The sequence below is a fragment of the Neofelis nebulosa genome, chromosome 1, assembly GCF_028018385.1.
Source record: "Neofelis nebulosa isolate mNeoNeb1 chromosome 1, mNeoNeb1.pri, whole genome shotgun sequence".
Lineage (NCBI taxonomy): Eukaryota > Metazoa > Chordata > Mammalia > Carnivora > Felidae > Neofelis > Neofelis nebulosa.
In genome coordinates, this window is record NC_080782.1 from 195540831 (window position 1) to 195558854 (window position 18024).

Genomic DNA, 18024 nt, shown 5'->3' on the forward strand with positions numbered 1-18024 from the left:
CAAAACAAAAAAGCTTGTTAGGGATCGGTGGAAACTAACAGACTTATCCTTTCTTACAAAAGCATGCCAAACATAGACATGACATGGAAAGCACCTTTAATCCAGTTTTACAAGGCAAATTCCTCTCTTTGGAGTTGGCATAAAATGAGGACATGAACAAGCACACTCTTCAACCTAGATGGAAACAGAGGAAAATATGTAGCGATACTTCCTTTTTGGTGCAAAGATATATACAGGTCATTTTCGAATACAAATTCACCCCAGGTTAGGACAACGCAAAGCCATAAATTAGAAAAAGAAGAGTCAGCACCTGCGTTTGCCCTCATAAAGCAAATTTACCTTCCATGATTTTAACACAGTAGGCATCACAGTAGCATTCACAGATAAAACGTCTAAGACTTCTATATTTCTCAAGTGTCCCCCAGAAGTCTGGTATGCAGTATAGATATTTTGCTAAATTACAAGTTTGAGTCATGGGAACATGGGGGTCTGTTCATGAGTGAGCCTCCCAGCTACGGGACTCGTCTTAGTGGTGCTTTGTGCCCTCTGCTTGTGCCCCACAAAGCAACTCTTGTGAGTTGTTTGTGGAGAAGAATATATGCATGGGTATGTGTAAATTACCAATCAAATGAGAAAGAAAACGCTCATATATATTTTTTAATGATGTGAGGATGAGCACAAGAAGTCTAAAACTAGATGGAAATGTGTTACAGGGTGCGAGGACAAGTGTGACCATTCCTGAAGCCAAGGAGAGAGAATGTCCTTTTTTGTTGTTGAGGGAAAGAAAGCATGTGTGGTCTGGAGTGAGAGCATAGGTGAAGGGCAGAGAGAGAGGGGGAGGGCAGAGAGAGAGGGGGAGAGAGAATCTTAAGCAGGCTCCATGCCGAGCGTGGATCTCATGACCATCACTCTCACGACCATGAGATCATGACCTGAGCCAAAACCAAGAGTTGGAGGTTTAACCGACTGAGCCATCCAGGCGCCCCAGGAAAGAGAAAGTCTTAAGAAGAGGCCAGAAGTGACAGTGAAAAGGGATAACGGGCAGCCTTGGAAGCCATAGAAAGGTTCCGTGGCATGTGCAAATAATTCACAAATTTGAGAATTTTTGATGGTCTTAGAACATATCTTCAAGAATTTTAAGGGTCTCCCACATGTCTAAGAGGACAGGTGAAATCACTATTATAGATTATGACTTACTTGTAATCTAGCTGGCTTAAATATATCCTAAAATGAGGCATGGAGAGCAAAGTATTTGAAAGGTAGGATGGCAACAGCAACACTGATTCTAAATGTGCCATAGTAGTTGTGCATGCCAACTTTGTTGGTGTTCTGCAGGCCACAGCACCTAAGACAGGGACCATGACTCAGTGGTACTTAAAATTATTATAGCAGATCTCAGTCTGTTTCATGAAAGATTTAATTGTATCCAGTCTACGAACCAATAGAGCAAAAAGACCAAGTGAAATAAGAAGAGTGAATTAAAAGGCCATGGTATAATGCCTAAAATCTCTCCGCATTCCACATGAACATGAGTTTGGTGATTTCATTATCTACCATACGCACTCACCACAAAATCACTTTTTTAGTAAGCGTTTAAAATCATCCCTGCTTAAAGTGGATTCACTTGAATAAATTGATGGAAGCTGGTTAGCTTGGGTTTTGAGCAGTAATGAATTGACAAAATGGAAAGAAACAGGAAATGGTGGTGTCGTGATTATCTCAGAGGGCTCCTAGAGTTCAAGGCTCTTAGCCGACTCTGGAGAGTTGTATAAGGTTAAAGTTACCAAGCATAGTGTAAAAGCCCACTTATTAATGGAAAATTTTATGAACTCTTTAATCACAAAAGCCTTTTGTGCTCTAAGACATATATTTCCAGTGAACACAAGAAAGACAGTTGTAAATCTGTGTTCATTTTCTTTTTACAAATATGAAAAGTAGTTTTAGTCATGATTCTTTAGAAAAATGAAACCTAGTCACTGTTGTAATAATCTCAACGTTAATTTTTAAGCTGTATTTCAAATGATTAAATTCCTTCATTGAAGTTTCCAAGCAGTAGCTCATATTATAGAAATGATAGGTATGTTTAACTATTTAAAATATTTTCCTGAAGGAAAAGAAAAGCCTGTTAAATGTAATTTAGGTAAAAAGTGATGAAAAGTTACGAACATTTCCATTTCTATGTCATTCATTGGCCTAGTCAAGCCCAAAATATAATTATTTGAGACTTTACCGAGTAATAGAAATTTAATGACGGTGACTTTTCCCCCAACAATGTTAATATTAGAATATAAGCCGGAATGTGATTTTTAAAATAAAATGTGAACTAGACACTTTCATCGTTACATTGCAAAATCTTTGCCAACTGAGAACCACTGTGACCATTTCAAATAGGGACCTGCATTTATTACCATCATCATCATCAGTCAATGTTATATTTCACTGTGTACAAGAGAGTATAATTGATATGGCTCTCTCTCAAGGCGTAGACAGAATAATAAGGGATGTAAAATAACTATACTATGCTTCGGTATAATTCAAAATGGAAAGTGCAAGGGTTCCATAAAAATGTGTAACTACAAAGTATGCATGTTTTTTTTTTGAAAAGGAGAGATTATGTACCGTTAGAAAATGAAATCAAGTCTCATGAAGAAGACATCGTTCTATAGGAAGGGTAGATTTTTGTTGCCTGAATGTGGATGGAAGGGAATAGCCAGATACAGCTGATTAAGGAAAGAGCCTTGAGGATAAGATTGATCAGAGTTCCAAATGAAAAATGAATTGTGGAATAATTGGGGAGGGCTCTTGAACTGTATTTGTTAGATCGTGGGAAAATTCAAGGTTTTTAAATAAGGAATCTTTTGAGGAAAGCCCTGCATCCATTCAGTTACTGGAAAAATGCTCTATGAGACTTATGTATATAGCGGTACCTTGAGAAAGTTCATTGGGAAGGAGTACGAAAGGGAAGGAAGCAGTTCCAGAAAACTTTAGGGGTAAAAGCAGTAGCAATTAGTTGCCTTAAAGGAGTACAAATGAATGAGAGTTTTGAACCTGGGTGACCAAGGGAATGATGGGTAAAATCAAGACTCTAAAGAAGAATAGCACTTAGTCTGAAATGACTGGAATAATCAGGTGGAAGTAGGATGCCAAAAATAGAAGACTGGAATTTAGGGGAAGGATCAGAGGTGGGAACGCGAATTTAGTATTCATTTCCTCGGAGATAGTCACTGAGATTGTAGGAAGTGTGGAATTGTGTGGAATTAATAAGAAGCTCGCCCATAAAGAGAAGCAGAAGAGGGTAGGTAGTGGAAACTCCGGAGGAAAATGAACATTTGGATGTATGCAGAAAGAGGAGATGAAGAGGAAGGTAAAAGAAAGAGGGGGATGTGGGGAGGGGGGGAGGGAGGAACTGACTGACTCAAGAAAATCAGTGTACAATAGAGTCAATAAATACTTTCTCTGAAAAGCCAGATGGTATTTTATGGTGTACCATGTGAGTGTCTGTGACAGTTACTCAACTCGGCCATCAAGTCACTAAAGCAGGCAGAGATCAAATAAATGAGCATGATTTAATAAAACTTTATTTACAAACACAGTGACAAGACCTACAGGACTTAAATGTGCCCATCATGAAACCAAGGGAGGAAAGAATTTTAAGAGGCTGAGAGTGAAAATGAGCAATAATCGACAGTCTTGAAAGCTGTAGAGAGGTCCAGTGGCATCATAACTGAGAAGTGGTACTTGCAACTAGAGAATTACAACAACATTATGAGGTTATTTTTTTTAATATAATGGGAGCAGAAGCCGTTACTCTGTCAAGTGCACAGATAGGAATTGAGAAAAAAAAATGAATAAATTGCATACTGTATCTACACAGTACCAACATTCTAGAATTTACATAATTGATTACGTTTTTAAATCTTCATTTGGGGTGATGTAGACAATCACAGTTGCCACTGTGTAGAGGCATACCAGTTCGTTAGCAATAGCAAAAGTAAAGAAAACAAGAAAGTGATTTTAATCAAAACTTCGGTAAGTAACGTGGGACCCTGGAGAGCTGGTTCTGGTCTTGGAGTTCACCATACTTGAAGTTAAGCTTTATATACTAATGAATTCTTCTCTCATCGTATATCTTGACCTGCTAGAAAGATCAGGCATCTATTTGAACAGTGGGTATTCTGAAAGCAAATGAGGTCAGGATAGCAGTCGGACACACATATTAGGAAAAGCATACCTCGTAGGCCTTCAGGTAATGAAGTCCTGAGTTTTCGTTGAGTGCTCTATGTGCAGCCAGCATGAAGTGGCCAAAGAGAAAAAAAGCTGGCGAGGTTTTCAGAGAACGTTAATGTCACTGGATGACTCTTAGGCGTGTACCCCTGGTTGGATGTCCCCCTGTGCTCCAGGCGCAATAGCCAGGGTGATTCTTACCAAATGGCTTCCCTTCCCAGTCAGAGCAAAACCCAGAATCTTGACATGGGCTGAGCATTTCTTCATCTGTCTGTCCTCACCCCTTTTTCAGCTTGAGCAATGGAATAAACCTCCTTGTGGGTCCTTTGGCACATAACACACTTTCCCACCTTCGAGTTCTTGCACCTGTTGCTTGCTCTGCCTGGAACGCGCTGCGTTCCCTCTCCGGTCTCTATCTGCTAGCCTCCCCTCAACTCCTGCAGGTCCTTGCTCAGCTGCCATTCTCTCCATGAGGCCTTCCGGGCCACCCTCTCTAAAACTGTTCACCTACCTCTCAGCAGCCTCTAGCCCCCTCACCCCCTCTTGCCTACTTTATTTTTCCTCCATGGCACTTATCATTATCTGACTGAGTATATGTTTTTCTTGTTTATTTTTTATTGTCTGTCTCCCCCCAGGGTGAAAGCATGAATTTTTATCTGCCTTGTTCGCTGCTCTCTCCACAGCACCCAAAAGACTGCTTGATTTCTCATAGGTGTCCAATAAATATCCGTTGGCTGAATATATAAATGAATGTTCGGATCAAGAGAAGTAGTGGTTTTATATATTATCCAATATGTACTCTGCCTCTGTGACGGTACTTTCAGTTTAGGTGCATTTCAAAAGAAAACTGCTTACTTCGAACAGCCCAGGAGTATGGGAAGGGATTTAGCAGTAGTGTCATATAAGGGGTGGTTGGAGAAGCGCTACATTGACGGCCAGGGTAAAACAGAATGATGCTGGGGCACCTGGGTGGCTCAGTCAGTTGAGTGTTCACCCAGCTCTTGGTTTCTGCTCAGGTCACGATCTTGTGGTTCGTGAGTTTGAGCCCCACATAGAGCTTTACGCTGTTGGCCCCAAGCCTCCTCCCAAGGAGGAGGTGTTGGATTCTCTGTCTCCCTCTCTCTCTGCCCCTCCCCTGCTTGCTTTTTCTCAAAAATAAAAAAAAACATAAAATTTTTTAAAAAACAGCAGAATGGTAATGTGCTACCAAATTCCAGGCAGGGTAACAAGTGCTTTGCATACATCATCTCATTTACTGGCACATCAGCACTGGCAAGGAGGAAACTGAGTTTAAGAGGGTGGGAAATCTATCGCCCAACATCAGAAGGCTGCCAGTGATGGGGCCAGAAGTCTCACCCATGTTCTCTGAAGCCAGAGCTCTGTTTTTATCTAAAGAAACACTGCAGCTGTCCTTCTTAGAGCAATTCCTGCATAGAATGTGGTGCAAGAGGGCTCTTTTAGCCTATAATGCTCTGAGTGTTCCCTCTGCACATTCCCCCCCGACCACCATGTGTTCATTTTCCTCCCCTCAATACTCCCCATTCTCCCACTCCCTTCTTTCGAGCAGAAAGCAGCAGCGCTTGTGGAAGCCAGTGTTTCTCTAACTGGGACATGCTTCAGCCTTGGTAGGATGAACAGCGAGGGCTTCTGCAGGCACCAGGCAGCCTAGCAGTGGCTGAGAGGGGGGAAGGAAAGGCTGGCAGCGCCACAGCCTCTGCTCACCAGCTGCCTCCTGCCCTTCCCTCTGTGGGTGTCCCCTGTCCTTCAGCCTGGGCAGGCCAAGCTGAAAGGGATTGAATAAATCCTTCTGTGAGTCACTTTTAGGACATGTTAGTCTTAAAGTTTCAATGTATGTTCATAGATTGTTGCATTGTTTGCATTTAATAGGGTGACATATGGAAGAACTTCCTTTCCTTGAAGAATAGCTGAATGGGCCAATTTATTTCTGCGTAAGATAGAGCATTCAATCTTTTGTCCACACCTAAGCTGAGGTGGGGGAGGTGAGAATGGACATTGGTGTCTCTGTGTCTATGTCAGTTTACTGTTACTGGGAGGGGAAATAAAGTTCAAGTGCCCCATGTGAGTTGAAGAGAGGCAAACGTATGAAACTAGCTTTGGCTAGCCACTTACTTGGGACGATCTACCCATATGACCCTCCTATCACTAGGAGTTTGAGAAAAGGGATAGAAAAGCTTTGTTCACCCGAATGGTAATACCAACTGATAGACCCTTCCAGTAGAATCCTGCCTGAGGCAGGTCAAGGATCAAAGATTCCTCTAAAGCCAAAGTAACTGTAAATACATTTTGAATATTTTGGATTGAGAAGTAAATAATACAGAATATGTGACTTTTATTTTCCATACTTCTATTAATAGCCGACTTAAATTTATGCTGCTTAAGTCTGGGTTGCCTCCTGGGAGGAGATTAAAGAGGAGTGTGATGGGCTCACTGTAATCGTAGTTACGCATCATTCCACATCATTGCCTGGAAACCTCTGGAATAATCTGGGAGAGTGCATTGATTTTGTATTGCCATATAACAGAGCACCCCCAAATCTGCTAAACTGATACAGCCACTATTTATTTGCTTACCATCCTGTGAGTCAAAATTGGGGATGGGTTTAGCCAGGCGGTTCTCATGCTAGTTTTACCGGGGTCACTCATGGCTACAATCATCTGGTGGCTGGAAAGTCACCAGTCATTCTAAAATGAGTCACTTACCTCAGGTGGTGTTGGCTTCCAGCTGAACAGCGTGTATTTTAGGCTTTCTTGGGTTCCTTCACATGGTGGCTAGGTTCTAAAAACAGTAACAGATCCAGGGGAAACCCAATATGCAAGTGCTTTACAAGCTTTTGCTTTGTGTCGTGTTTGCTAATATTCCTTTGGCCACGTCAAGTCATATAGCCAAGTCTGGAGTCATTATGGGAAGCAGCCACACAAGGGCATGGATATATGGAGACATGATTTATTGGGAGGATCTTTACAGGAATAGTTTATTGTACATGCATATTAGAAAATGAGAGTGAATATGTTCAACTACAGATGTTAGGGTTCTGAGGTTCCCTTCTTAGGGATTTGTCACATGGTGTGAAACTCACACCCTATTCCACAGCACCTCCAACTCAGCAATGACGCCACCATCAACAATGAGCTGGGATACCCAAAGCTATATGATCCCTTTATCACTGAAAAGGAACAAAATCTCAAATGTAAATCATTTTCAGATGTTTATAGTTGATTTGCTGCTCTCTTACTTAGAGGAGTAGATGGGTTTTTAGTTCTGGTGCCCAGGTAACTTTTCCGTTTTCTCTGAATGGGTGTCTCAGAGAATCTGTGCTTCTGAAATGAGCTGAGGAACTGGAAGACTAATAGAGGTGAACTAGGGTAGATGTTCCTATCCCACGTTTAATAAAAATAGAGTAGAATTATGCAAGTATGTAGATAAGCTAATCATCTGACCTAATCAGCAATGCAGATTTTAAAAAGCCTTTCTAATTACTTCCTCAGCTTGGCTGAAGGTATGGGTAAAAAGAGTTTCCCAGCATGATGGTAACAGATGTATTTCATAATATTTATTGAAAATATTGGAAAGAAATCCTCAATTATGATGTTCCTGAAAAGTACATCAAAAGAGATACCATGTTTAACATATTTTAAACTTTCATTAAGTTATAAACATAACGTAATTGAGATGATCAACTCTCACACCAGTTGTCTGGAATCATTACAGTTAGGCTGTCAGAGCCAGAGAGCTTATTGGTGAACTGCCCGTGTCTTCCCTGAGTTGTATTACTTCTCCACCGAGGCTCTAGTTCTCTTGGGCAAAATGGGACCACCAGGATATTCTCTGTTCTTTAGCTGTTTGTTAATTTGGTATCTTGGCACAGGCAAGATGATGTTTCAACAACTTTAAAGGTTAAGTTGCTGACATTTACAGGCATATGTAACACCACACAATATGTGATTTGGAAGCCTAGATAGATCTGATACTCATTTTCTTGGCTCAATTTGAGTAGTCATGAATGACTGTCAAATGAATCATTCTACTCTAGGGCTGCCCAAAAAGACGCTGTCTATGAATTCCTGTTGAAATGCCTATATCATTCCTGTGTGCTGTGCTGCTTGAATGATAGCTGTTCATGTTTACCTCCTTACCTTCCATTCTGTGAGCTGCTCAATGGCTTTCCAGTGCATTCTGTTTAATATAGGTTGGCCTGAGTCAGTTTCTGCTGCCTTCAGTCAAAATAAATCTTAAATGATTCGGTGCTTTCAGTGCCTTCGGAGTGACTGAATGCTTAGGTGGTTCTCTGTTGTCAGATGCTTGTGGAACTGGTTACTTTCCTTCCTGAAGAGTTTCCCCAACATCCTTCATTTAGGGAATCTTCTTTAGAGATCAGATGGAAAATAAACAGTGTTTTTGTCCCACTGTGTATCATACAAAGAAAACAATAACTCTTGATGAGTGTCACTGCATGACTCCTGGCATTTGAGAAACTGAATACTGCATTTGGAGAAGTTGTGAGTGCTGAGTCACATGACTGTGACTTGATTAATTTGAGGACAGGACTAGAAAATATGAATAATCCAACATATAGTGTACGGCATTGGATAGTGGCTTTGAAATTACAATGTAGTTATACAACCAGAAGTCATAAGATGTGACACTTTTATACATCCAAAGTTTTTTTGTAAATGTTTGTTTATTTATTTTGACTTAGGAGGGGGGACTGGGAGGGACAGAAAGAGAGGGAGAGAGAATCCCAGGCAGTCTCCACACTGTCAGCACAGAGCCCAACACAGGGCTCGGGGCTCGATCCCAGCAACCGTGATGACCTGAGCCGAAACCAAGAGTCGGACGCATAACGGACTGAGTCACCCAGGCACCCAAACTCTTAAATCTCTGGATCAGAGTTTCTCAATTTGCATGCTCTTGGCGTTTTCAACTGGATAATTCTCTGTCATGGGGGACTGACTGACTGTCCTGTGTATTGTAGCGTATCTAGCACTGTCCTTGACTTTTGCCCACGAGATCCCCTTCCCCTTAAGTCGTGACAAATCAGAATGTGACAAGCCAGACATTGCCAAATGTCTCTTAGGGGGAGTGGGGGGCAGTTTTGTCCTTGGTTGAGGACCACTGCTTTAGATTGTTTGAATTGATTATTTTCTCTTTTAACAAACATTTACCAAGCCCTTCCTTTGTTCAGAATATATTCTGGTATGTTTATATTTACAGGCAGAATGTATGTCACATATACTAGGGTAATGGATTTAACAGATGTAAGTTCCTTCCTAGCCAAGTTTAGTTAGAATTATGTTGAAACTCTCTAGGTTTTTCTATTCATATTGTAAGTATTAAGTAGACTCACAAGAAATGGTCTTTTTGTGGGTAAAAAATGGTGAAATATCAACATTTCCCAGTGGTTCTACCTAACGTACAATTTACAATACAAAAAAAATGATTTAAGAAAAAAAGAAATTGTAAAAAGATGTCATTGTAACCATGATGTGAAGTTCATTTTGTTTTTCTTTGTGAGCAGTGGTGGTTTTAGAAATCTCTTGCAGGCGGGTTTGGAGGGCAGAAGTCTGGCTGCAGCTGGCTGGGGCTGAAGTCATGTATTTTAATAATGCAGTTGTGTAGCTAGTCCAATACTTTTAATTTAGAAGGTGTGCTTATTCTGTGCTTGAGGTGAGGGCTGATGGAAATCCTAGACAGTGGTGGATGCTAAGGCTGTTGATAGAGAGGAGGAAGTGGAAATGAAATCTAACTTTTAAAAATATGCATTCACATACTAAATGCTGATGGTAATCCTCTCATTTGAAAGGATCTGATGGTCCTGGTCAGCAGGGGTCACAGAACATAGGGCTATTTCTTGCTTTGCTGGCAAGTTCACGGTGGGAGGAGAATCCTAGCTGGAAATGCCTTTCTGAAAAATGAAGTCAGTGTGGAGACGAACACTTTCTGGCACATAAAACATACACTTAAAATGCTGCTACTTCTGTCATTTTGGGGCACTCAGATCTCCACTTAGAGCAGTAATGAACTGTGAGACAGTATTCACTGAACTATGAGAAATACCTACAACTTTTAGTCTTGTAAACCTTGCTCTTCTTTAGGCTTATTAAGAGAGCTATATAGGCAGGTAAAATCTGTGCTCCCCACCTTCCAGGGAACGTGCTAACGAGCAGTGAAATGGCCTGAACTCTGGCAGCAGAAGCAAGAAGGAAGAGCCAGGAGGTTATACAGTAACTGATGAGCTACCTAATCAGCTTCTGACCACTCAGGAGTTAATAGTATTGTGGATTTTATAGTTTCTGTTTCTGTAGTCATCCCCTGAAACTGTTGAGAGCTGATTGAGGTTTTGTAAATCAAGTGAACAAGGGAAAAGTCAGTGAGCGCTCAGTCCATTAAATGCGCCACTTTCACGAATTCCTGGGATTTCTAGAGAGTTCCATGTGCGCGATAGGCACAGACGAGACATGCCGTGCTTGATGTTGGTCCAGGACAAGGTTGTCTTTCTGCACGCTAATTTTAATTCATTATATATGCCTTTTTTTCCCAGCACAAATGGACCCCCGAGGCCTATCTCCCAGACAAAGTAAAAGTGACAGTGACGATGATGACCTGCCAAATGTGACCTTAGATAGCGTTAATGAGACTGGATCTACGGCCCTTTCCATAGCCAGAGCAGTACAAGAGTAAGTACCACATTCTCAGGATGAACTAAGAATTGCCACGGTATTCAGTGGGTAATGGAAGCAGCAGCATCTCTGGTCCCAGGGCTTGTCATTCTAGCTCTGAATGGGCACACGTGTCAGCACCCTTGCATCCGGCCTGATGTTCTTCGGGAGCAGATTAGGGGAAAGCATGGAGTATTTTACATAGCTGAAAATGTGTGCTTGTATTAGAAATGAGACTTCTGTGCATCTTTCCTAATATCTCTAACCTCTTCTCCTTAACTCTGGAAAAAAATATATTGTTCTTTTTGAATGTCAGTTATCATCATCATTGTTACTATTCACACACAACAGTCAAGAGAAATAAAATATGGCAAGTGTTATGTATCTTGTTTTGATAGGAAAGTACAGAATAGCTTTTTTGAAATTTTAAATATGGAAGATGATGTTTCATCGCTTTGAAAATTCAGAATCATACGTAATTTTTAAAGAGATCTTGTCTCCATTTTTTTAAAAAATTGTATTTATTTATTTTGAGAGAGAGAGAGAGAGAGCGCACAGGCGTGCACACGCTTGAGTTGGGGAGGAGCCGGGGTGGGGCGGGGCAGAGAGAAAATTCCAAGCAGGCTCCGTGCTGTCAGCACAGAGCCCGATGGGGGAGCTCGATCCCATGAACTGTGAGATCATGACCGGAGCCAAAATCAAGAGTTGGATGCTTAACCGACTGAGCCACCCAGGCGCCCCTAAAGAGATCTTGTCTCTCTTCGTTTATCTAGACCATAAAGTTAGGTTTCATCCCTTGCTTATGGAAGATAGTTGCTTTTCCATCATTGGTAATTCTGTATCTAGAATTGAACCTATGACCAGTCTTTGTATATTTTTTTCTATAGAATAATTTTAAAAACATAATCTTACATAAGAATGGGATTTAAATAGCCTCTGTTATTGCTGATACATGAATTAACAGTTCACTCAAAATGATCTTAGTCGCTTCCCATATTTTAATTCCTTTTCCCAAATATTGACTAAGTACTGACCCTGCTCCATGCCTTAGTCTTTAACACACACACACACACACACACACACACACACTAGTATGGCATTTTAGAATTGAAAACATGTGTATATATAAAATGAATAATATGTTTCTGTGTTCTATAGGTAATACATATTATATGTTTATATTATATATATGTTTGCATACACACAAATATATATGGTATATTAGGGGAAACAGGATATAGTGGATCTAAAATGAAATTTGGAGTCAAAGATCTGAATTCAAATTTATATTTAAGCTCTTAATAGTTGTGTGGCTTTTGGCAAGTTATTTAACCACTCCGAGATGTTTCTTCGTCTGTATAAAAAATCAGAGCACTTACCTTATAGGACCATTGTGAGGATGTAATATAAAAATATATATAAAGTTATATAAAAGTTATATAAGTTATAAAAATCGAGCCATAAAGTTTTGGCACATAGAAGGCTGTTCAGTTAATTATGGAATTAGGAATATAATTATTGATGGTAAGAGTAATAGTGTGTAGTATAAGACAACTAGGAAATTAAAATGTTGCAAATACTGTTATTCTAATTGTACAAATGAAGGCACTCAGGATCAGAGAAGTTAAATGACCCCTACAGAGTCATCTGATAAATAGTAACAAGGCAAAGTTTTGGACTTCTGACTCCAAAAATGGATCTTTTTCTAAGAGTACTTGTAATGTTTGTTTCCAATGATATTCTTGCATTTCAACCCCTATAAAAAAACTTTTTTTCACTCATGTGTTCAAATAACTGGTTGTAGTCACTTAGTTTCTCCAAAGCAAATGTTCATTTGAGCCAAGATTGGTATTGAATCAAAGGGGTTGATGAAATCCTGTTTAAAATGGTGGCATGCTTAGTCACCACTAAATCAGTGATCAGGCCTGGTTTGTGTAATCTAAGTCTTAAGATCCATGTCTAAAATTAGACTAAATAATGACAAGTTTCAATTCTAAGGTGAATAGTAGGTTTCATAGACATTTTAATCATATCGTTTTCCTGCGTCATTATGAGACATTGTATAGTTTGTGTGTACGTGTGTTTATAGATGTGGGTATGTTGCTTTTAATTCAAACTTTGAAGTTCGGAACTATGATTATGAAGATCTCAATTGTGCTTACTTTATTAAGGACTTAACAAATAACGGTATTAACTTGTCAAGTATAACTGTTTCTTTTAATATTATGAGCTTATAACATATAGCATATTTTAATGTGAAATTTTACCAGCAGCTTCAAAACCTGGAGCTTCATTTTCAGCATAACCTCTCTGACTTGATTTGTGAAAACATTTTCAAGCCACAGTATCTTGTTTAACTGCATATGCCTGCCTTTATTACTGTTACAAAAGTTGCATGTGTATCTAGGGAAATGCCAGATTCATTATTCATGTAAGTGTTTTCATTAAACGATTAGTAAAGAATATGGAGCCATCACCTGGGAAGCCCTAGAATGCCAGGACCCATCAATAGTTAATTAACCATCGTTCAAGACGGAGTATGTGTGTGTAAACACCAGGAAGTACAAGAAAGTGTTAGAGGAAGCACAAAGTGTGCTCTGTAGAGACCTCTTAAATACGGGTGTATTTCAAAACTTACAGTAATATACTGAGAACAATTTTATTCTGGGACAAATAAATATATAATCCTTGTTAGACACTTTTAAGAAATCTGTACTTAGGTTTACCTAAAGTTCACTTTCAATGTGTACAGTCATAAGCACGTCTTTCTGCTCCTCTCAGTTTCTCCTTGATTCTTTAATGCATGTTGCTGTCGTTTATTTTCTGTTTTCTCTCTTTCTGTTTTGCCTTTGGATCTTGATGCCTTCTCAGAAGCTATCAGTTATTAACTCAAAAGCTGTCAAACAAGCAAAGATTTCAGTATACTATGATCAATAAAATAACATGTTGAATAATAAAAGTCTAAAACATCAGTTTGGCATATGTGAGATGAGAGGATTCCAGAAGACACCAGTTGACCTATTTCCTGTGCTTGCAAAACTTTGTTGGGAGAGTCATATTGAGAAGCATGTCTACAGGTAGACAACAAAATGAAAGATTTATGTTTATTAGAGATCGCATATTATAAATTCTTGGTTAACCAGTACACATTTGACGTTCCAATCAAAGGCAAAAGGAGTCATGATTTAAGAGGATTCAAAGGCTGGCCTCTTAATTCATTGGCCACCAATGCAGTGGTGCCAATGAATTTCTTGTCAATCAAGAAAGAGAAGGCAAAGGATGAGAAAGGAGGATATTAGGGAAGATTGACACTAGAAATGGATGAAACTGCCTTGTCTTTGAGCAGTCCTTACAAGATGGTAACCCACAGGGTAAATACCTCCAACAGATGCTCCTCTTTCTCTCCCTTCCCATTCAGGTTCATAGTCTTGCCTCATGCCATAATCATCATAGTTTGAGTTTTCAATATGGTGCCTTACTTTATTGACGTTGTATATCTACAACAGCATAAACCTTAATATACTAATAAATGTTTTCCTAATGTCTGGTATTCTGCATTTTACTGGCTTGTAAAATGAACTTTTAAATCTTCAGTTTAAGAAAGGTTTCCTTTGCTTTGAAATGCAGTTGTTAGCCAGAATTGCATCCTCCTCTCTAAATATTCAGATATTCCTGTCTGTAGATAAAAAAGCATTGCTTGGGATTAGAGCGGAAAGTGAGGTTACTTCAGTGTGTATAGTTCGAGAACTGCGCTTGAACTTATCATTTCTACCACCTTCATTGGTTCATTTGATTGCCATTTATCAGCTTAGGCTCAGCAAATTCAGATACATTGGTAAAAGCCACAGAGAGGCCCACAGGCAGGCTCTGCCCTTTTCTCATTTTAATTGTGGAGATACTGGCCAAGTCAGAAACCATGTGTTCAGTAATTGTGACAAAACTAACTTCCAGCAATTCATAGAACATCTGTTTTGTTTTGGTCTGTTCTTTTCCTCGGATGGTAAAATAGGGTTGTTACCCTTAACAACTTGACAAACGTAATTATGAAATAAGTGTTTGGAAAAAGAGAAGTACAGGCGCATGATTAGAGCAAATTATTGTAATTAACTCTAACCCCAGGCAAAACAATGATATTTTTAAATAGGTACAGTTTGGCTGTGTTACCCAGACCCTCTAATTTCTGTACCCCCTTTTTTCCTTTTTCTCTTAATTCCAAACACTCATACCCCTCATTTGTTACTGGGAGTAGGATAATCAACTTTGTTCAGACTAAAGTGTAAATGAATTAGAACATCTCCTGAGAGAAATTTCAGCATAACCAGGCACAGACCTTAAACTAGAAGAATACGGATCTACATACAGGCATCCCCTGCTTTCAAAAGTTCCCATTATGCCACTTTGCTTTTATGAAAGACCTATGTTAGCACCTGTTTTTGCTAACTGAAAGGAATCCAAAGAGGATTTTCATCTTTACAAAAAACCGGTGAAAAGCAAAAATGGTGTTCAGTATTGTTGTTGGTTTTTTTTTCCCCCAATACTCTTCAGCAGCGAGAGCAGCTCCACCAGGCTCCCTCCCTGGGAACCACACTCAGCATCTCAGCACCAAGCTTTCAGAGCTTTGAGCTGTGTCTGTGAACAGCTGTGCTTTATCTCCATTAATTGTGTGCCTTTGTTAGCAAGACATGCCCTAAGGCATCACAAAGGCCTAAGAGAGGTTATTTTGGGGGTCTGGGAATGCTCAAAAACTTTTCCATAAAATTTACAGGTCATTCTTCGCTCTACACCATTTTGGCTTACCAAAGGTTTCATAGGAGAATGTTCTACTTTCTGGTAGTGGGGGAAACCTGTATAGTAACTCAGTAACAGTGAGTGAGAAAGGGTAGGGTGGGGGATGAGGGAAGCAGATGACGATTTTCAGGAGACGTACCTGTGTTTCTCAGTGTCAGTCCTTTGAGAATTGGTGCATGCACGTGACTGTTGAACTCCTACCATATCTGAGCAGTCTGCCCTCACTGATCTTCATTATGATTCTCAGAGGGAAGAAAAGCAACAAAATTAATAGCATTAGTAACTTTTTGCTTCGGCTAGCATCTCTGATGTTGGCACTTGATGAAAGGATATTCTTTTTAAATGGTTCATTGTCAAGTGCATTTAAGCTTAATTAAAACACTTCACTGTCTTACTCCCCGTTTTTATTGCAGTTGACCCTTGAACAACATGAGCTGGAATTGTACGAGTTCACTTATACACAGATTTTTTTTTGATATATACAATCGAATCCTGTAAATGTATTTTCTCTTCCTTATGATTTTCTTAATATTTTCTTTTCTCTAGCTTACTTCATTGTAAGGATTTAGTATGTAATACATATGCAAAATAGGTGTTAATTGACTGGTTCTGTTATTGATAAAACTTTCAGTCAGCAGTAGACTATTAGTAGTTAAGTTTGGGGAGACTCAAAAGTTACACGTGGATTCTTTCCCACAAAGGGTGTCAGCCTCCCTAACCCTTGTGTTGTTCACATGAGTGTTGTTCACAGGAGTATTGCTCATGTGAAGGTACATTCTTAAAAATTGCTTGAATTTCTGGAAATGAAGAGCGTTATCTTTAGCACATTTTCACCTAAGTGTTCTTTGAAAGAACCGATATGGTAGCAAGTTAGATACCCTATTCTTATTTCAAACTTTGCTGCTAGTTCACACATGGTTCTTCATTTAGAAAAGTGCATTTAATGATAAAGAAGGGTCAGAAATCTTGAGTGGTTTTTGTTTGTGTTTTTGTTTTCATTTTTCTCATCCTGAACCGTTTGAATACCTCCTCTTGTTTCTCTTAATCTCTTCCTGTATGATTTTGTTAATGTCTTTTAAATTATAGTAGAGAACAGTGCAAGAGATGAGGAAGAAAGTGAAAACAAAGGAATTGTAACTGACACCCTACTTTTTGGCAGAACTATGAAAATGCCGTACGCTGGTCCTACCAGCGTAATTTGCTGGTCATTTGCAGAGCTCAAGTTCAAATCCAAATGTGTCTTTCTATAAACCCATATTCCTTTATGAAGGCAGCTTCTGTCTTTATGCTGTGGTTTTAATATCTCTAAACCGCCAACTATCTAAAATTAGCAGTTTTTTGTACTTCGAATCCCACGTATCCAACATTTATGAAATAATTTCAAATTTTTTATTTTTAAACTCATTGTTACTTTAAATATAATCTGATAGAGGGAAATAAGTCTATCAAGTGCCTTCTCAGAGTTTTTTTTTTTAAAGCTATCCCATTTCTATAAATCACATACATTATATTGAAGTGTAAGAAAATAAAATACAAAGATATTAGTGTTTTTCATACAAACTTCACTGATACTATTTTATTTAAAGAATTTATTGTCGGGAGAAACATGGTTTTCAAGTGTGTTTTAATATAAACATACGGGCTGATATTCCCAAACCTCAAAAATGAACATTCCTTGTAGAATTGGCTTTTTGTCAATCTATAAAAGGGAAGTTTGTCCACGGCTTAAAATGGTACTGTGTCATCTTGTTTTGCACCCCTTGACTGAAAGATTTGAGAGTATTTGGATCATGTCTCTCTTCTATCTGCTGATGAGAATGAAACCAACTGAGCTGATTGTGCCCAGAGAAAAAGCCAAAGAGCTCAACATGTCAAAGGACTTCTCAGATCTTTCCTAGATTCTCGTCTCATTAAAAGAAGCTATATTTTTATTTAGTAAGCCTAACACGTTTGGGACACCTTCAGATCCCCACTCGTGTCCTACCAAAGAAACAGCTATGATTCACATCATTAGGTAGAAGTCGAGATCTCTGATAGTGACTGTCATGGCTACCGACTGGTGAATCCGAGAGGCATTCATTCTCTCACCAGGGGAGGTCAACGCTTTCGGGTTGCTCTTCTTTTGAAGGAGCTCAGAAAAAGCTACTGACTTTCAGTAAATGAACACAGATAAACCTAAAGTGTATGCTTAGCCTGAATCAGCCCTTCAGTCTCCCAACCCTAAAGAACAATTAACTCAGTTTCTGGGTGTTTAATACCAAGATGGAGACGGGGTATCCACACATAATCCCTTATATCTGCTTCAGTGGGACACTGTTGCTCCCTCTTTAAATTA

The 18024-nt window shown here is 39.3% G+C and overlaps 1 protein-coding gene and 1 long non-coding RNA gene across 10 annotated transcripts in view; one reads left to right on the top strand and one right to left on the bottom strand.

Annotated features, from left to right (window-relative positions):
• Positions 1–18024, top strand: part of KLF12 (KLF transcription factor 12) — a 447719-nt gene that overhangs the window by 310920 nt on the left and 118775 nt on the right. For all 9 annotated transcript variants that reach the window (XM_058682966.1, XM_058682944.1, XM_058682929.1 and 6 more), the window contains one exon: positions 10784–10919. In XM_058682966.1, the coding sequence (XP_058538949.1) occupies positions 10784–10919 (136 nt within the window). The remainder of the gene's footprint in view (positions 1–10783; positions 10920–18024) is intronic.
• LOC131484601 (uncharacterized) lies at positions 13549–17740 on the bottom strand. The gene is made up of 2 exons (XR_009248331.1): positions 15829–17740; positions 13549–13797 (listed from the first exon to the last, which is right to left on the bottom strand). It is a non-coding gene; the product is annotated as an uncharacterized LOC131484601 (long non-coding RNA).